Source organism: Terrapene carolina, unplaced genomic scaffold (assembly GCF_002925995.2).
Source record: "Terrapene carolina triunguis isolate 2854851 unplaced genomic scaffold, T_m_triunguis-2.0 Scaffold714, whole genome shotgun sequence".
In the NCBI taxonomy this organism is placed as follows: domain Eukaryota; kingdom Metazoa; phylum Chordata; order Testudines; family Emydidae; genus Terrapene; species Terrapene triunguis.
Genome location: NW_020665065.1, coordinates 6,366,189 through 6,385,479, shown reverse-complemented (window position 1 = coordinate 6,385,479; position 19,291 = coordinate 6,366,189). Strand labels below are relative to the sequence as shown.

The window sequence follows — 19,291 nt, the reverse complement described above, 5'->3', positions numbered from 1 at the left end:
CTGATGTACCATTTCTGACTACTCAGCCCAGAAGCTCACATTTGCTTTCTCCGCTGCCGTACTTCATTGCTAGCTACTATCCTGGCTGTTGTCTACCACCATCCTGGGCAGTTTGGACATTGCTGTTTTCCTAGAAGTTTCCCAGTGGCCATACATTTCCAAGACTCATTTCCTGCCCATCATATTTATTGGCCTGCCCTCATTGATGTTTGGAGTTGCCAAATATAAAATATTCACATTTAACTAATGGGGAGTTTTATTCCTTTCTTGTAGGTAACAAAGATGGTAAATAAACCCACACCTAACACTAATCCCTGGCTCTGATGTATTTTCTTGCCATAAACTCTAAAGAACAAGGGGACCAATTTAAGAATGAAGGGAGTGAGTGGCCTATACAAGGAGGGAGCTGAAGAATACCTGTCCTGGCAGTTGTATCTCAGACCATGCTTGTGTGCATTTCAGGAAAGACAACACAAGTAATTCAAAGGCTGGATGATAATCTAGTGAAGTCCAGCAGTTGTGTGTTGAAAGAGATGTTTGTGCTAAACAAACAAGTACAATTATACCAATATAAACTGCCCTGTGGACAACTTATTTTGGAGTTGAGTTTAAACCCTTTGCAAAGTGACATGTACTAAACTGTGAAAAGCTGATCTTATTCCAGAAAGTGTTCAGAGGGGTTTATACTGGCATAATAATCTCACTTTAAATCCATACCTTAATTATAGTGTTATAACTCTACTGTATATACAAGCTCTAGGAGATAGGAATACCTTTGTTCTAATTCCACATCTCATTGTGCCCAAGTATATTACAGGAACAGTATTTCCCCCAGCTGCTGAGTGGCTCAGACATTTGAGTGGAATAGGGGATGTTAAAGAACTTAAAACAGCACGAGGATAGACACACGCTGGCCCCTACTGAGGTGACTGGTGGAGCACAGGGAAATTAATCATAAAGCATGATAAGGTTTTTTTTATTTACTCCCACTAACTGCTGCTGTAACTTGTCTCTGTCTGTCTACCCAGACAGAGACAAGAAAAGATCTGACGAGGGAAAAGGAAAAAAAATAAGTGTTTCTTTTTAGGCTCGGGGGGTCAGCATCAGTTTACAGCTAAATCTCACTTTTTGAGACCCTACTGCATCAAATGTTTTGCTAAAAGTCCCTGCCTTGTCTCATGGTTGAGAGAGAAGCTAGGAGCTACAATTTTTCACTCAGTGTAGATTTCAATCTATCATCTCCACCAGGACACCTTGGCCGTATCAATCTCTCGCTGCCCCAGCTCCCCATCTGAAAGAGGTGGATGAATTCATTAGTGTATCTAAGCTGCTCTGATACTGTGTCACAGAAACATGCATCCCTCCATGACACTACTCTTGGGAATAGCACCACAGGCCTTTATTGGGGACTGAGACCCCTGCTCCCATGACATGTCACAGGGGATCCCAAAGGAGTAACAGCTGTGTGGTTTTGTTGTGGAGAAATGAGTATATTGTTTAAAGTCTTCTGCTCAGCTGTTTTCCCACAGAGCCAGGCTGGCTGTTGCTCACATGGATGGTGGAGGAGGGAATGCAGGAAGTGGCTTGCTTAGCACAGGAGAGGATCTACACACCAGCAAACCATCCAGCCCTGCCATACTACCTAGATGCCATTCATACAGGGGGCTAGGCACAGTGCACCAATATCTAAACCACCAGCATTGACTAACCATGACAACAAACCTACTAAATTTCTAGTCATTGATAGAATCTTCCTGGAAAAGCAAGGCAAGCAAGCAAGCACTTTTTAGAAATATTTCAGGCCTTCACAGAGTAAACAAGTGCCAATCCTCCCAACTTTGCACAGTATAGGAAAATCAGATATTTAAAAGCCTTGTATTCCCATTCCTATCACCCAGCTTTGATACTGAAAACACTTCACCATGGTGAAATTATATTCTCATGGTAAGAAATGTAGTTAAATGTGCTCTTATGACATTTGATCCTCAAAGTGAACTTAGTTAACAACATTGCAAAATGTGCAGGCATTACAAAAGTCCTGCTATTTCCTCTCATGCTCACAGAGTAGAATCTGCACAGCAGCCAGTGTTGAAAGCTTATGGAAACACAACCCCAGACTGAATTCAAATGCTTGAAAAGAGTGGTTTCAAACCAATTCAACATTACAATGTCATTCCTGAACAAACTGTCTTCAAAGTATTTTCTCACCATATTTCAGTTTTACAGAGCTTAAGTAAGATTAAAAAACAAACTTACCCATCTTAAAGGCCCAGCTTTAAGAGGGAAAACACCTGGCCAGTCACACCCAAAATGTATATGTAGGGCCTATAAAAAAAAAAAAAAGAAAATATCAGTCACTGCTGGGGAAACATGATTAGCATTTCACTATTTTAATCCATTTTTTTCTTTTTACAAATGTATTTAGTACAAATAAACAAACTTAGGACTCAATTTTATCATAAAAATTGATTTAGCTACTTCCTGAGGGTACAGGAATATAAAATAAAAAAATGCATCTTTTTTGTATGGACAAGTCAAACTAGGATCATACCCAGTAAGCACTCCATATGGAAAAACAGACATTTGAATTAAAAGAGTACGTGTTTTCTTTGCTTGTTACATGAAGCCGAGGCAGACCATTTGGAAAGCCGTTCCACAGAGGCAAGTAGCAATATTCCCCTCCCCTGGAACATCTGGAATCACACACTTTTCAAAACCAGACCAAATTCCCATCTTAATCCAGCTTTAAGTTTGTTTTACTAAAAAAATATCTTTGACGTCTATAAATAATCCTGTGTTACTGGGAATCAGACTTTTCCATGTGCAATATCCATGAGTGGCTATAGCTGCTGTTGCCAAGGGAACAATACAAAAGTTATGATGCGCAAAGTTTACAGGGGAGCTTGACACACAAGATAAAGTCACATTTTTAATCCTTTATCAGCTATTGTGCAGGTCACTGCCAAATGTTCTCCCGCTCTGCAGTCTGAGAGATGTAGTACAGAGCCTGCTTTTCCATACATTAACAACTGCCACATACCCCCAATACAGTGCGATCTTGCCAAAATCCAGCACATTTCAGAAGCAGACAGGTAACAAGACTAAAAATCTCCCCTCCCCTCCCCACCCCCATTCACTGCAAATTAGGCCTAAGAGAAAATATTTTATACAATTTACACACTTCTATTTTCCTCCAAGAATATTTTACTTTTAATCTTTATATATATAAAAAAATCCTGTTTCTAAGGCTCTGATCCAGCAAAGCACTTAATATGCTTAACTTTAAGCACATGAATAGTTGCACTGAAATCAATGGGATTACTCATATAATTCAAATTAAGCACTTTACTGGATTGGAGCCTAATTCTAATTGCATGAATGTCCAACTTTTTATAGTATTCCTTTCTGACTGCTCCATTGAAAAGGACGGTTCAGTTATAAATTAGAAACGCGTAAGAGTACAACATTCCAGGACAATTCCTATGGAAGGTAGCACTGTAGATTCAGTACACCTACCTTTTCTTTTGGGGAAAAAAGGGGAGACATTAACAAGACAACCTATAGAAAATAATAAAGATTTAAATCTTTTTGATTTATAAAACAATATTGCAGTTCTTGTTCTGCACCACAGCCATTGTGAATATATACATACAGTAGGTCAAACAGTGAAGTGGTCAATCCATCAGAAACCACTTGGGGCCATCAGTGCTCTCAAAAAAGGTCAGTAAGTATTAAGCGCAGCACAACATGGCTCTCTCCAAGGCACAGAATAGGAGAGACACCTCAGAAATGCCTTTAGGGTTTCTTGCTCAAATAAGCAACTGAATTCAAACAGATAATCTTTACAAAAGAGCTTTTCTACCTGTGCTGACAATATGCTTCAATTTGTGTAAGCACAAATGGGGATGAAGGAGAGAGAAAAATCTCTCTACATTTCCTCTCTAGAAGATTTAGTGCCACCACCATCCAAGTCTGGTGCAGGTGAAGAAAATGAAATCCTTCACACTGTTAAACAATTAAAAATGGATTTTAATTCTACAAATTTACAAGCAAAAAAAATGAAAAAGTAAAAAAAAAAAACAAAACCAGTTCCAAGATTGTACTTCAAGTTTTCCTTTTCGAATTTTTGTAATGATCCTTGGCTTTTCGGATTAATTCATTCCAGTCCCCTGAATGAAATGCAGCAGTTATATTCCACACCCAGCAAGATGACATCTGGCTATTTCTGTGTAAAACACAGTCTTCCTGATGCGAAGAACAAAACTGGAGCGCTTTGAAATCCATTCACCAACGGCATGGTTGAAGTCAAAGCTCTGTCTTTTTTCCCTCCTCAGATTAAGTTTAAAACTTGAGGCTGAAGCCAGGTCCTGCTGCTGATGCTCCTTGATTTGTGGTAGTCAGGTGAAAACCTGTATCTTTCAGATCATCATCACCCTGTGAAAATGAATATATAATTCATGTGTTTATAAGAAAGAAACGTCTGTCTCATTGTTCTAACTCTACAATAAAAACAAAGTGAACACAATATTCGTAAGATACAGGAAATACCATGTTAAATTTAATGGCCTCACCATTGAGCTCTAAGTGGAGTTTTATTCATGTTATTTAATCAACACTCCAGGGCTATATTTCCAAAAGGACTTCATTATAATTTCCTATTTTGAATGCTTGTTTTGAGTGCCTTTATCTCTGAGCATACAAAAACTATTGTGGCTGTACTATCTGCATTGGTAAATCAGCACATTAGCCAACTGATCAAACACAGTTTGGGCACATCTGCCATTTGAGATTTTACACCCTCAAAATTATGGATATAGAAACTTATGTCAGTCTGTTCACAGGTGATCAAAAATAGCTTGAGCACAACCAATAAAATGTATCATCTAATATATACTGGACTTGGGAAGGGAGAGAAGGTAGCTCCGAATGAGGAGTCTGAAGAGTACAATGAACGAGATTTTGCAGCGGATCCAATTGGCTAGGGCTTCTCAAGTCAAGCTTAGCAAACAGGAACATAGGAAGCCCAGAAAGCGGAAAGGGTACGAGCCTCACTTTTCTCTAGCTTTTATGGACTATTCCCCCTGCCCCAATATTAGAGGAAGCAGAGCAGCTTCCCCCTCTGCACCTTGGTGCCTGCGATCTACTAGGCATGGGACTTCAGTCTTCATCCATGATCAAAATGCCACCACGCTTGCCACTTTCATTTTTTAAGAACAATGAACTTGCTAGTAAGTCTAGTGACTTCAAACCCAATAAGGTGATGCAGTCCAGTCTATCAGTTTTCCCAACAATAGCGCCAGGGGACACAAGAAGGGACAGTAGAAGATTCTATGCTGGATTACCTCAAAATCTGGTTCTTTACCAATTTAGGAAACTTACCAATTGACTATACCCAAGTCCTCCCTCTGGAGGTCGTGGGCTTGTGCCGCGCTTAACTCTTTGTTGTTCACTTTTTGCTGGCCAGGTTGGAAACATGGATGGGTCAATAGGAAGGGGAGTCTCTCGGAAATACTCATGCTTCAAACCATCTTCAGCAGTGATTCTTCTGCCTGGATAGTATGTCAAGAACCTGAAAATTATTCAAAGGGATGGAGTTAAAAAAAAAAAAAAAAGGCAGAGAAAAGGGGAAAAAAATATGCAGACATCCAGTTTAAGATATTCCCATTTTCTGAAAAAGGATTATTTTAAAAAGTAAATAAAAACTGGAACTTAAAATCAGCTAGTTAAATTACGTTATTTTTCAGGGGTACCAATACCATCCACACACAGCACCACTAAAGCCAAAAATTATCCTTTTTGAAGATACGTTTGTTGAGTTGTAGAGCATCAGACACCTCAGGAAAAGCATCTGGATGAATGAGAAGTCAGATATAGCTTAAAAAGGATCTAAAGTGGTTCAATTAACACTTTTATATGCTGCTTCACTCTTTAGTAAGAATGACTCTTACGCAATTCTGTAATGTAACCTGACCAGTCGATTTGTGGTCAAGTATTTCAAGTACTTAACAGTACAAAAGGTTTGTCTCTATTGTGCCATATACCAAGGTCAGCAGAATATGACCGTGATACTGCAAACATTTGGAGCAAGAGAGAGAGAGAGATATTAGTCCCTCTGACTTCAATAATACGTGTAAAGTTAAGCTTGTGCAGGACCAGGGCCTACATACATGCAGCCTGCACTAACAATCTCTTCTAAGAGATAAACCCATATTAACCAAACTAACTGCGAGTTATACAACACTGTACTGACAACCATCTTTACTAGGACAGACTTGGCCTGGTCCCTTGGCAGGTTACTTAAGGGATTCAAATACTGTTATACTCATTCCAAAGAAACATAAGCAACAGCTGATTGGCTTGTTTAGTGGCTAAATTGAGAGGACTGAAAATCCTCTTTTACAAAGGATGTACACAGACTTTCCATAGGACCTGAATCTGTCCTTTCCAGGTACGTACACATGGCATGAAATCTAGGAGAACTTTCTGGAGAAAAAAAACCCTCAAGCCATTGCCAGCATCCTTTAAAAAAAAAAAAAAAAAAAAGCGGGGAGAGACAGGAAAGAGAGGATCTGGAGTCTACAGGTAGAACTAATTATGAGGACGACCAGAACAGCTGATTTAACAGAATTGACGAAATACAGATGACTATTTTTCCCCCTAGCTTTCCACTTTCCTCAAATAAATTCTAAGATCTGTTTCCTTGTCCTTCCCACCCCCTCCAGTTTAACTGTAACATTATGACTTCACTGTTGATATCAATGGCCATCAATAAGCTGCAAGAGGGAAGACTCACAGGACAGGATAATTAAATGCAATATGAATGATCTAAACCACTACTGGGAAAACAAACATCATATTTTAGGACTCCACTATGCTGGCAGAGCCAAGGACTGGAGTAATAAGAGGTGTTACACGTCAGGATTCAGGTTCACTAGGTGTAGCTATGTGAAGGCCAAGAATAGAATTTAGGGAGTTGATAATTCAAGACTTGAGATGCATCAGTCTCACCTTCCTGAGAAATTAAATTAACCAAAAAGAAAACCATGCCTTGATGCAGGACTATAGAAATTCTCCATAAATCTAGGGCTGTAATAAACGGGTTCTTCCACTATTCCAATAGAAATTTACACTTACTTGTTCATGAGATCAAAACCTGGATCAGAAAGGAGTGCCCCAAACCTCTTGCGCAAGTTGTTATAGGGATACTCTGTGAATGTCATCTTCTTTACAGCAGGCAGCTCATTGTACCCAGGCCAGATTTTCTCACTGGGGGTACCCAGGTCCTGCAAATCAAAATATTATCTCAGAAGAACATACACACCACAGTGCATCTTTCTTGTTCCTTTCCCATATATGATTTGATAAATATCAGAACACACAAAATAAAAGCACAAGCTTTAAGAACATATTGACCACATGTATACGCTGAACAACAAGAAGGCTCTATTATATCTATATCAGAGCTGGGAGGGGGTGTTTAGTTGCTTACTATATTCTTCTAGAGCAGTGCTGGGCTACAACAATTATCAGTGACTCCAAGAGTATCAGTTACCTTAAAAACTTTGTTAATCTGGTCAATTTCTGATTTTCCTGGAAACAGCGGTTTCTGAGTTAACAGTTCTCCAAATATACAACCTACTGACCACATGTCTATTGCAGTGGAGTATTCCTGAAAATAGATAAAATGTACAAATTACAGGAGGATTTATTTTTGGGACACACAGTTTGCCAGCCAACTCAATGATGATTTGACTACTTAGGTCACTGTACATTATAATTATTTCACCACATGTGAACCATGCATATTATCCATAGTATCTTTTACTTGAGGATAAAATAGTTACTTATTATACACACAAACACCACCTACTGAAATGTGACACTCACGAAAATGTCACCCCTTTTTCCTCATCCCATGTTGAGAATCATTCCCATCACAACTAGCAGAGGGAGTACTAGCCACTGCCCTGTCATACATTAGCACAGTGTTCTGCATTTGACCTCTCTGCCCCAAGAATAGTCTCAGTTTAAGGGGCAAAAATCTGACCAGAACAGTAGAGCTCTCTTCCTAAACAAAAGTAGTCTTTTCACCCGTAACAGCCTGACATGTTGCACAGCCTGATTAATAAGATAGGATGAAAGTCTTGGACCCAAAGCATACATTCTCTCTGACTCTTGCAGTGTTTTTTCTCCCAACCCACATTCTACTAACCAGACCACCAGCTAGAGTTTCATAAAGGCCTCTTCCAAAACTGCAGTATGGATCAGCTAAGCAGCAGGTAGACATCGTGATCAAAGTGGTGCCAAATGCTTTGCTTTGCTCTTTAAAGCAGTGCATCAAGCTTCCACACGTTGTAGAGAAAGGGAGTAAGATGCCCCCCCTGCTGTCCCCTCCCCATCTCCAAAAATCAAACAATCCAGTTCCCTATATGGCACGGACGACCACCACCAATCTCTAGCAGTAAAACCCTGGTAGTTCTCTCCTATTAATATTCCAAAGAAGAATAGTTACACCCATCAACCTCCCTTCGGAAGCATGTAACCTTTTCAGCTTATGGGAAACCAAGTAAAATTTTCTCCACTGAATTAGCAATTACAGTATGGTTTCAGCTCCACATTTTTCCATCTCTAAATCTAATATGAAAAATCATCCATGCATACTTTGGTATGTCAACTGCAAAATAAATAAGGGGAAAAAAATCAAGACGCTATAAAGAATAATTGCCATCTTAGTTCACAAATGGACAGGAAGAAACATACCTTGGCGCCAAGTAACAGCTCTGGTGCCCTGTACCATAGTGTCACAACTACAGGTGTATAAGGCTTCAGAGGTGACCCATACTCTCGTGCCAGTCCAAAATCTCCAACCTGAATGAGAATGGATTATCATTAGCACTATCCACTAAAAAACACACAGTAGAAGCTGGTGTCATCTACAATGCGAGCGTGCATTGTGCAGTCATTTTCCTCAACCCTCACTCCCTTAAAAATAGTTACATTTGCAAGGAATTAGCAGAATAAACCACTGATTTAAGTTAGCCTTGTAAAATTCTGCTTGCTCACTCATCCAAGAACAGTAATTTACTTTGACTGGTAAGGCAAATATAATGTTTTTTTTTTTTCCAATTACTGACCATCATGGCAAAGGTCTAGTAGATTTTCTCCCTAGGCTGGTAAATTTTCATGGCAGAAAAAAAAAAATCAATATTAGATGGTGCTAATTGCAATCACATAACAAACAGCAAAATTTCATACAGTGTGAAAAAGAGGTGTCTTCTTCAGGAAAGGAAACAGCATAGGCTGCACACTACATTAATACCCGAAGGTGTCTGAATAATAGTAACTTTGTAATTTTGCCTCTGGATATTAGAACTGTGAAACTGAGGAAGACTGTTATATCCTGATCCTACTTGTTACATACTCTTCCAGTATTTTTTTTTTAATAAATTAAAAATGTATAATCTGTCCCCAAGCATGAACACTCACCTTTTACTGTTATTTCCTTCAACAGGAAGAAAAATACTACAATTTAGCACTTATACAAGTACTTTTCAATTAACGTATTAAGTCTTACAGTATCCTTGGGAGTTAAAAAAGTGTTATCCCTGTTTTACAGATGGAGAAATTGAGGCACAGAGACTAAACAACTTATTTAAGATCACACATGTAGTAAGAAGAGGGCCTGAAATGTAAGGCCTTGTATTAGAGGCCTGGTATGAGGCCTGAGGCCTGGGCTAAAGTAGTTAAAACCTTGCTGATATGAAGCAAAGTCAAGTTGTGAGCAAGAAGCAGGCCCTGCTCACAGAATTTGGCAAGCATAGGGCTGATATGTCAAAAACACATACTCCTAATAGGTGCTAGGCACAAAACACTCAGGTAAACACATTCCAGAAGGGTGGTACCAGAACACCCCAATAACCACATTCCCCAAAGATAACATGAACATGTGGACCAATCTTAAGGATAGGGTCAGGATGATAGCATGATGAATAGAGATGTTTTGATCGAACCAAAAGGTACAAGGCAATGGGTAGCGCCCTAATACATCAGAGGGTGACGCGTAACTTATTTGTATTGGTGTCTAAAGATGTATCTCAGAGGGAATGTCTGGCCTAGGGGATAGTGGAAAGTCCCAGCACTAACTGAGCCGATCCATTGTCACGAGCAAACATGTGTTAGTATACCTGTAACCATTGAGCTGGGGCATTAGCACCGTGCTTCGTTGGCAATAAACCTGACCAAGTGCCTTCGCTACGAACCAAGTCTGTGGATTTATTGGGTAGTTCGCGCGAGGTCTGCTGTGCCAGCTGTCTGTGCAGAGCTGGGACAGCACATGGGAGAACACACACACAGCCAAACATCTGACAACAACACATATGGGAAAAGAACCCTGATCTGGCTCCTAGTTATGTTACTATAAAAACTAGACAGTACTTCCCTTGACCACTAAACCATGTTTATTTATTAGTCATATCCTAGCATAAATCCTACAACCATGACAGGGTAGTCTCTGTACCTAATGGAAAATTTTATTCTATTTTGCAACAGTATGTTTTCTTGCATGCTACAGCTGCAAGAATGGAAATGCAACACACTATCCAGATATTAACTGCTATCATGCAATGAAGTTCAAGGCCTTTGAAAAAACAGCAACACTGGATCCTTACTTTTAAAATGCCTTTATGACTCAGCAGCAGGTTGGATGTCTTCAAGTCCCGATGAAGTATCCAGTTGTCATGAAGGTGCTTGACTCCACGTAATAACTGAATCATCAAAGTTTTCACTTCTCCTGGAAGGATGAAAGAAAGAACCTTGTGTGTTCAGTTGAAAGATGAAGTCTACTAGTACTGTTTTTTGAAATAGTTAAATCAAGAGCATAGAACAAAACATACATGACCAAAATAAGTACTAGTTATGCATTTAATTATTAAAAAAGAACCAGCATGGTTTACAGGATTAATGGGGAAAAAGCAGGGGCCTTTATCAATATGGACCAAATCCTGATCCCACTGAAGTCAATTCAAAACTCTCAATGACATAAATGGTATCAAGATTTGGCCACAGAATTTTAGCACAAGACAGTGAATGAAATGTGTTCAATTTAGTGTTTATAGCACAACCCATGCAGAACAGGCATTTCTCACAATGCCCAGGTGACTGTCAAACAAATCAGAGAACGCTAACATGTGCCTAAGTTAGCAGAGACAATGGAATTGCTTTTCAAGGGTACAGAGTAATTCTTCCAGGGGCATCTGAGGAAGCTCACACCGCAGCACATTCAGATGGGAGGAATACGGTGCAGTTCTGGGTACAATTAGTTAAATCTCCAAATATTTCATTTTTCAGGGACTAATCTTGTTGCATAAAGTTAAGAGAATGAAGTCTTGAATACCTGTGTTTCCAGTTTTCCCATGACACCTAATATTTGAAGTGAAATAACTAAATCAAGTAAACCTGCAACCCCAATGAATCAAACAAGGAAACTTCCCCATCAGTTTATATATTTGCTTCATCATCCATTATCATATATGTTGCAGTAGCACCCAAAGGCCCTGACCATCATCAAGGCTACATCATGCTGAGGGGCTGCATATATAAACAAACATAGGCTGGAATTTTCAAAAGAGCCTAAGGTAGTTGGCTACCCAAATCCCATTGAAACTGAATGGGAATTGGGTACCACACTCCCCATAGGCTCTTTGCAAATCCAAACCATAGATTCTTGGGAGACGCTCGTATATTATAGTGATGGTCACCGATCTAAGATTCTAAATAGAGAGGCTAGACAGACAGGTAGAAAAATGAAACATTCCTGTTCCAAAGAGCTTTCAGAACAAGTTCCATCTTAATGACATATTCTGTCCCACGCAAAGCCAAAAATGTGCAAATATAACTCAGGGACATATTATATTGATGTTCTTGTAATTCACATGATTTTAGCTTGGAAAGGTAAAGGAGGTTGGGAAATACAGTACCTGGTAAAAATGGCTGTTTCATGGTTTCCATCAGACTCTTGAGGTCATGTTCTACATAATTCATTACGATATAGATTTTATCCATATTACTGCCCACAACAATTTCCTAAGAACAAATACAGCATATTATCAAGGAAACCAAGCAATATTTATAAGCGGTTAAGGATGGCTGTCAGGAATGTATTAGCAGGTGAAAAAAAAGGGACATCAAATTTATAAAATTCACAGGAAATGTATGACACTGAAGTGTTCTAGACAAGTTCATTTTTTATAAGTTTTAAACAGATTTTATAGACAAAAATGAGCTATTTGATTATACAAGGCACACAACTGCATACTGAGAGAAACAAGCTCTAATGAGCAAATACAGTACTTAAATTAGACCATTAGAGGGCATTTTAACAGTCAAAGAGTAACACTTCAAGAACAAAATTGATGTTAATATAAAAGTATTGGTGGTCTTACTCTAACAGTGACTATATTTGGGTGCTGTGCTTTCAGAATGGTGTTTATTTCTCTTAGAGAGGTAATGGGAAAGCCTTCTTTTTCCTTTTCCATTTTCAGTCGCTTCAGAGCCACAATTTCATCTACAAAGAAAATAATATCTTAAATACAGAACCAAAATTAAATATCTAATAAAAGACATGTTAAGAGGGCACTTCTTACAGCACAGTAAATATTTTACTATCTTTTTCAATGGAAGTCCTTATCCAGGCATTATATTAGCTTTTGTGTTAAAGACTGGACTAGACTGAGGTCATGGATAAGAATAAAACCCAAAGCAATTTTTTCCCTCATATCATTTTCTAAGATTGCTGATTATAGATTTTATTATAGTCCAATAAAACACAAATGGAAAGAGAACAAACAAACTGTACTATATGATTTGCCTCTCATACAAACATTGACTTAACTTCCCAACAGTTGCTGGAAGGAAAAAAAAATGCATCTTGGGTTAAATTCACCTCTATGAAGAAGGCCAGCACCACTTAAAGCCTAAAAATATTAGTGTGAATTATCTGCATTGTGCTAGAACTTACGGGTTCAAATCAGGGGTCAGGACCCCATTGTGCTAAGCACTGTGAAGCACATACCAAAAAAGGCAGTCTCTGTCCCAAAGAGCTCACAGTGTAAAAGTAAAACAGGATTTAAATGAGGAATAGGCTTCTGCTAGCCCCTGCAGAGGTGAATTTTTCCCCTTATGAATTAATTTTATATTCTCGCCACAAAGAATTAACAGTTAAAATGTGAATCATTAGATATTAAAGTACTCCTATTTATTATATATGTCAATTACAGCGATCAAAGAGATCTTTGGCATGTTGTCATGTTGACTTGCATAGACTCAGAAGTGAGTGAGCACTTACAGTCAAGCAGTCAATGGCACCTCTCCTTTTGTAAACCATTTCAGAGAGTAATGTTAATGTCAGCCTCAGAGGAAGGCCACATGCCATGTAGGCTAGAGGAGGAAGTGGCCACCGCAGCTAGATAACACAAGGAATGAATTTAAAGAAAATAATACTTTCCATTTGTATAATTCCTTTTCAGAGAGGATTTTAAAACACTTAAAAAAACCAATGAATTCTCACTCTATCCCTGTAAGGATGGTATTACCCCAAACTTGTAGATGGAAGAATTGAAAGTTTAAGTTACAGCAAGTGAGTGGTAGAACTGGGAATAACCATAAGTCCTGTCTCCAAGTCTTTTGATCTAAATATCAGAACAAACTTCCTCCTAACAAACCGCTCTTGTTTTGCTCAACACAACAAAAGTTTACAAATGATAGGGTTTGTTTTTTTACCATCTATCCCATATATTTTAACATGTATATAAATTTTAAATTTATATATCTACATATGAGCCTTCTGGTGAAAAGAGCCAGCTTGCAGGAAAGTAATATATTATTTGTGACAGCAGCAGTATGGGGAATCATATCAGAGATGATAAAACAGTTTGCATCTTGCTGTGTCGGCTGCTGTACACAATGAAAAGAAGAAGTGATGCAGTACTAACACTACATATGTTATTACAATGTGAAATTAGATCCTTCTTCCAGTTGATAAATCACTAAAAAAAGGCGGAGGGGAGGGGAAGCGGGGGGGGGGGGGGGGGGAGGAAATTAGCTTACATTTGGCTTTTGCACTACTGGTATCAAATGGGATAACTTTTCAGCAAGACAGCTACCACCAGAAGCAAGTTCAAAAACCTGGATTTATTTATTTAAGTTTTCAAATACACACCACAGCTTTTTAACTACTGATTAAAACAACTTTGGTTTCCTTCAAACAAGAATTAAAGATGGACTTCAAAGCAAACAATAAAAGTAAGCTAACCACAAATTTCTGTAAAGAATGCCCACCACACACACAAACCACTTCTTTTATAAAACCATTTAAATCATTTCCCATACCTATGACAACACCTATTGGTGTGTCTACATCTAATCAATTGACAGATCATCCTGTTATGCTCAACTAAATCTAGTAGCTCGGAAGCAGGAAATCTCTACCTATAAGGCTAAAAATCAAACTCTTGTCAACAATTTCTACATGACTACGTCCAATAAAAAGACACTGAATATCTTTAAAAGAATCTTATTTCAAATGCACACCACACTGAGTGGCAGGAGTCACTCATGAAAAAGAGCAATAATAACCAAAAATAATAATTTTTAACATTCTTTTCTTATTAGTGGGGGATTTAGAAAATGATTTTGCCTTAGACCATAAATCTACAATGATTAACATAATCAAATCCGAGAATAGAGTAGGTTAAAGCACACACTCATCCAACTATTCTCCCACTTCATTATATCAGAACACTTGATACAAGAAGGGATAGATTGGTCTTGTGGTTAAAGATCAGGACTGAGAGCCAAGAAATCTGGGTTATATTTCCAGCTCTACCGCAGGCTTCCTGTTATGTTCCTTACAGAGTTATTGTACGGCTTAATTCTTTCACATTTTTAGAACACTTTTAGGTCCTGGGATAAAAGACTCTACAGAAATGCAAAGTATTATTACATTAAGTGTGCACAATGTTTATACGTAACTTCAAATTTACCTTCCACAAAAGACTCAATAACTATTTTCCTATATTGAATGACACCCTCCTCAAAGTTCAGAGCTTAGTGCAGATCCCATGCCAAGCACTCAGAATATCTAACAAGCCAACACAAGTTCTTAACATGACATCATGTCATCCAACTTTGGACTCCCTCTGTTTAACGCTGTATACTGCATCACCCACTGTACAAGTACTGTTCTTACATTTCATTCATATTGTTACCATCGTCTTAATGCTTAAATTGTCCATGCACTAACACTGGAATGTAATATCATGTTGATCATAGTGTGGAAGGTTAATATTGTTCTGAAGAAAAAAGATCTCCAGAAGAATTTCAGCACCCACAGTACAAAACAGGGAGAGCACAAAGTGATTATGTTGCATGCAAGAGAATATTCAAAATAATTAGTAACTTCAAGCACAGGTGTTTCTTTTCCAAACTGAGGATCCCTAAAACATACAACTTCCCTGTGGATCACCAAGAGGTGTAACCCTAAGATGGGTCACTTAAGTTTTTTAATATTACATAACACTTTGCCCTTAATGCTTAATAAGTGTTGTGAAAACATTATGAGACCACTTAATGAAACCAACATTTTTAGCACTGTTTTAAACAGGCACACTTGTACCAACCAGTTTTTTTGTCTTTTGCCCTGTACACCACACCATATGTTCCTTCTTCAATCCTGTTCAAACACTGAAATTCCTCCACGCTACGACATCCCTGAGAAAATAAACAGAAATTTAGTCTCTAGGATTTACTTTTTTAAAGACATATAAGACATAGTAAGGCAGACTTTATATGAACAGTTTGTTATCCCAGAAGAATACAAAATAGATCTATGCCCAGGAAAACTATATTTTGTTCCAAAGCATTTTTACCTAGTACTCTAAGAAAGTGTCCTTTCAGGAACAAAAATTACATTTAAAAAAAGATTAAAATACTTCACCTCAATAGCTCCTAAGCCTCATTCATTTCTACAGATGCTGAAGAAATGAGGATTTCAGTCTCAGCAGCAGAGAAACTAGCTCAGCACCTTAGATTGATGTCTCTCAGGCAGGCCAATAAGCTGCATTTGCATTCCCTAAGCATATGCTGATCCTAGCCATTGACAGCAAAAAGAGATAGGATCACATAAGTCTTCACTGTCCAGATCAGTGTTTCTCAACAACCAGTCCGGCGCTGATCCCGGAGATCTGCCTGACAAAGTTTAGGAAGGCAGCAAGCCGGTCCCCGGTATCAAAAAGGCTGAGAAACACTGGTCTAGATACTTCCTCTTGTTAAAATAAAGGTGGCATAGTATACATATTAAATATACAAATTACTTCCCATTTTACTTTCGTGTAAATGTAAAACATGCAGAGCTCTATCTAGATCAAATGCTCAGTTACACACATGTATTATGTGTATATCAGTATTCTGCATCTATACGAGTTCATATGTTGCTGCACTAGCGCACAACATTGCAATACTGATCTGATGCAGTCTATCTAAGTCCACTATTCTGTGTCTGGCAGTGGCCAGTAAAAGTTGCGTCAGAGAAAGGTGCGCACACAAAAAAAACCCATGTAAAGAACTGTCCACAGGGGAAGTTTTTTCCTGAATCTCAATCAGTTGGAGCTTTTGTTTATGCCCTGAAGCATGAGTTTATATTTCTTACACTTTTTTATTCTATCTAATGTACCTGTGGATGGTCTCATTATCCATATAAATGTTCAGTCCTTTTTTTGAATCCTATTAAACTGTTGCCTTGATGGATATCTCGTGGGAATGAGTTCCACAGGCTAATTAGGTGTTGTGTACAAATATTTCTTTTCATCTGTTTTAAATGTATTGTCTTTCAGTTTAATTGAACATTCTTTTTCTATTATGTGAAAAAAAGCAGGAGTGACAAACTATTTGTTTTATAAGCTTTTGGGGGCAAGGACTGTCTTTTTTTTCTGTACTTGTACAGCGCTGAGCACCTGGGGGTTCAGGTCCATGACTAGGGTTCCTACGTGCTATGATAACAAACAATAACTTATTTTGCTCACCTTCCCAATTCCCTGCTTATTCATCTCCTCTATAAACTAAAAACTTTTCAATCTCTCCTCATAGGAACATCTTTCCATTCCAATAAACATTTATATTACTTGTGAACCCAGTAGCTATTTTCAGATGGGGTCACCAGAATATCACAATATCCCAATGAATTATATCCTTATTAAAAACTAAAAGTTTCAACTTGTTTTCACACACAACTTCTAAAAATATTATATGTGAATATTTGATTGATGGAATACATGCCTGGACTCACTTGACACAAGATGCTTTTGGTTGACCCCGCCACCGTTTATGCACAAAATGATCTGACATTGGGCAAATGCACTGGACAATATGACATAATATTGTTTTATATTCAAGATGCTCTTGAGAGTACATATATCATTTTATGTCACTATCCATGGAAATCCCATCTAAGACATTCTGGAGCACTTGTGAAATGATCCTCACCTGCAGTGCAGGAAGGTACTTGGGTAGCTCTTGTTTCAACTCAATGGGTGATGAAGCTGGAGAATCAGGAACATAATCTCCTTCTGTCATTGCATTGGAGTGTGGGGTCCCCTCCCCCACTTCCTCCTCTTCTCCTTCACTTCCTGCTGAATCTCGATCAAACCTTGACTCTGTAACTTTAAAATTTAGAATCAGTCGTGGAAACAGGCAGCCATTTGGGATGACTGAATTAGTTTTAGACGAACTAGTGAGGGAATAAAATTGTGATCATAAAACTGAGATACTAAAAAGCATGGCACGCAATTTGAGTGTCATGTTAAGAGATGACAAGGAAGGTATTTAAAGAAGCATGATTCTTTTTTCTATGTTTGGGGAGTATTTCATGAGGTTCAGTTATAGTTCCTCGAATACATTTGCAGGGTTAAATATTGCACGTTATAAAACTAAACCAGTATATGAAAAGAATGTAAAAGAAGACTGATTCAACTTTAATCTGATACATATCATACAGGAATTCTGAATACCAAGAGGATGGGCCCAATTCAAAATCACAGCTAGAATATTAGGTTAGGTAAATTCAGATCCAGATCCAAACTCCTCTGTTGACTCTTACAATAGGCCAACAAACAGCCCTTGGATCAGAACTCTCACCCAGACTTTGGGGAAGTTCTGATCCAGGGTGTGTCTACTCTTGAGTCCAGATGACCCACAGTACCAAATGGTGTGGTGGATTATAATACTGATGAAAATCCACTAGCAAGTTGATTTAAAAAAGCCAAGGTCACTTCATTCATAAAATACCATTTTCTGCAAGATTTCAACTTAGACCTGCAGTAGTAATATTCCCCCCTACCCACCAACAGTATTTCTTATACAAGCCTACTACTTTTCATAATCAAGTCCTGGTAGGCTGGAACATCTTGAAACCCTTTCACATTCTAGACAGTGCATTAAAATCCATAGTTCATGAAACAGAAAAGGAAAAAACTGCTACAACTAAAGCCAATGTTTGCATCTTACCAATTGGAATGTGATTTCCATTCTCTCGCTCTTCTTCTTCACTCATTTCTTCTTCACTCACCTCTTCTAAAAAACAGAATGAAGTCCAACAGAAAAAGCTTAATATCATTCTGATTTCATGTACACAGATGCTTAATACAGTGACCTAGCAATACGAGTGCTATAGAGTAATGCAGAGGTCCCCAAACTGTGGGGAGCACCCCCTGAGGGGGGCATAGAGGAACGTTCAAGGGGGGTGCAGCAGTCCCAGGCCAGCCCCCATTGGGGTGGGGAGGGAGCGCCACCCAGTCCCACCCCTAGCTGTGCTCTGGCCCCACCCCCAGCCACAGCTCCAGGCCTCACGCCTGGCCATGTTCCCAGCCTCAGCACAGCAGGGCCGCCCAGAGGATTCAGGGGGCCTGGGGCAAAGCAATTTCGGGGCCCCTTCCATAAAAAAAAGTTGCAATACTATAGAATACTATATTCTCGTGGGGGTCCCTGCAGGGCCCAGGGCAAATTGCCCCATTTGCCCCCCCCCTCTGGGCAGCCCTGCAGCACAGCTCTGCACCCAGCTGCAGGCCCAGTTGCAGCTCTGCTCCTGGCCCCGCCCCCAGCCTTGGCCCCAGCTCCATTCTTGGCTCGGGGCCAAGGCTGGGGGTCAGGGCTGGGAGCAGAGCCACACCCAGCTGCAGGCGCAGCTGCCAGCCCTGACCGCAGCCCAGCTGTGGCTCTGCTCCCGGACTCACCTGCAGCTGTG

At 39.1% G+C, this 19,291-nt stretch overlaps 1 protein-coding gene across 8 annotated transcripts in view; it reads right to left on the bottom strand.

Moving 5' to 3' along the window:
• Window positions 1–1,019: 1,019 nt before the first annotated feature.
• The window catches only part of LOC112107811 (cyclin-dependent kinase 11B), a 31,867-nt gene continuing 13,595 nt past the window's right edge, over window positions 1,020–19,291 (bottom strand). For 5 of the 8 annotated variants that reach the window (XM_026659958.2, XM_029913532.1, XM_029913535.1 and 2 more), the window contains 13 exons: window positions 18,556–18,621; window positions 17,536–17,711; window positions 15,675–15,765; window positions 12,441–12,562; window positions 11,976–12,081; window positions 10,668–10,789; window positions 8,761–8,868; window positions 7,553–7,669; window positions 7,135–7,283; window positions 5,380–5,569; window positions 3,653–4,434; window positions 2,257–2,325; window positions 1,020–1,046 (listed from right to left, as the gene is read on the bottom strand). In XM_026659958.2, the coding sequence (XP_026515743.1) occupies window positions 4,342–4,434; window positions 5,380–5,569; window positions 7,135–7,283; window positions 7,553–7,669; window positions 8,761–8,868; window positions 10,668–10,789; window positions 11,976–12,081; window positions 12,441–12,562; window positions 15,675–15,765; window positions 17,536–17,711; window positions 18,556–18,621 (1,340 nt within the window). In that variant the 3' untranslated portion in view covers window positions 1,020–1,046; window positions 2,257–2,325; window positions 3,653–4,341. Of the gene's footprint in view, window positions 1,047–2,256; window positions 2,326–3,132; window positions 4,435–5,379; window positions 5,570–7,134; window positions 7,284–7,552; window positions 7,670–8,760; window positions 8,869–10,667; window positions 10,790–11,975; window positions 12,082–12,440; window positions 12,563–15,674; window positions 15,766–17,535; window positions 17,712–18,555; window positions 18,622–19,291 lie in introns of those variants that run through there. The other 3 variants (XM_029913531.1, XM_029913533.1, XM_029913530.1) reach the window with 2 other exon arrangements.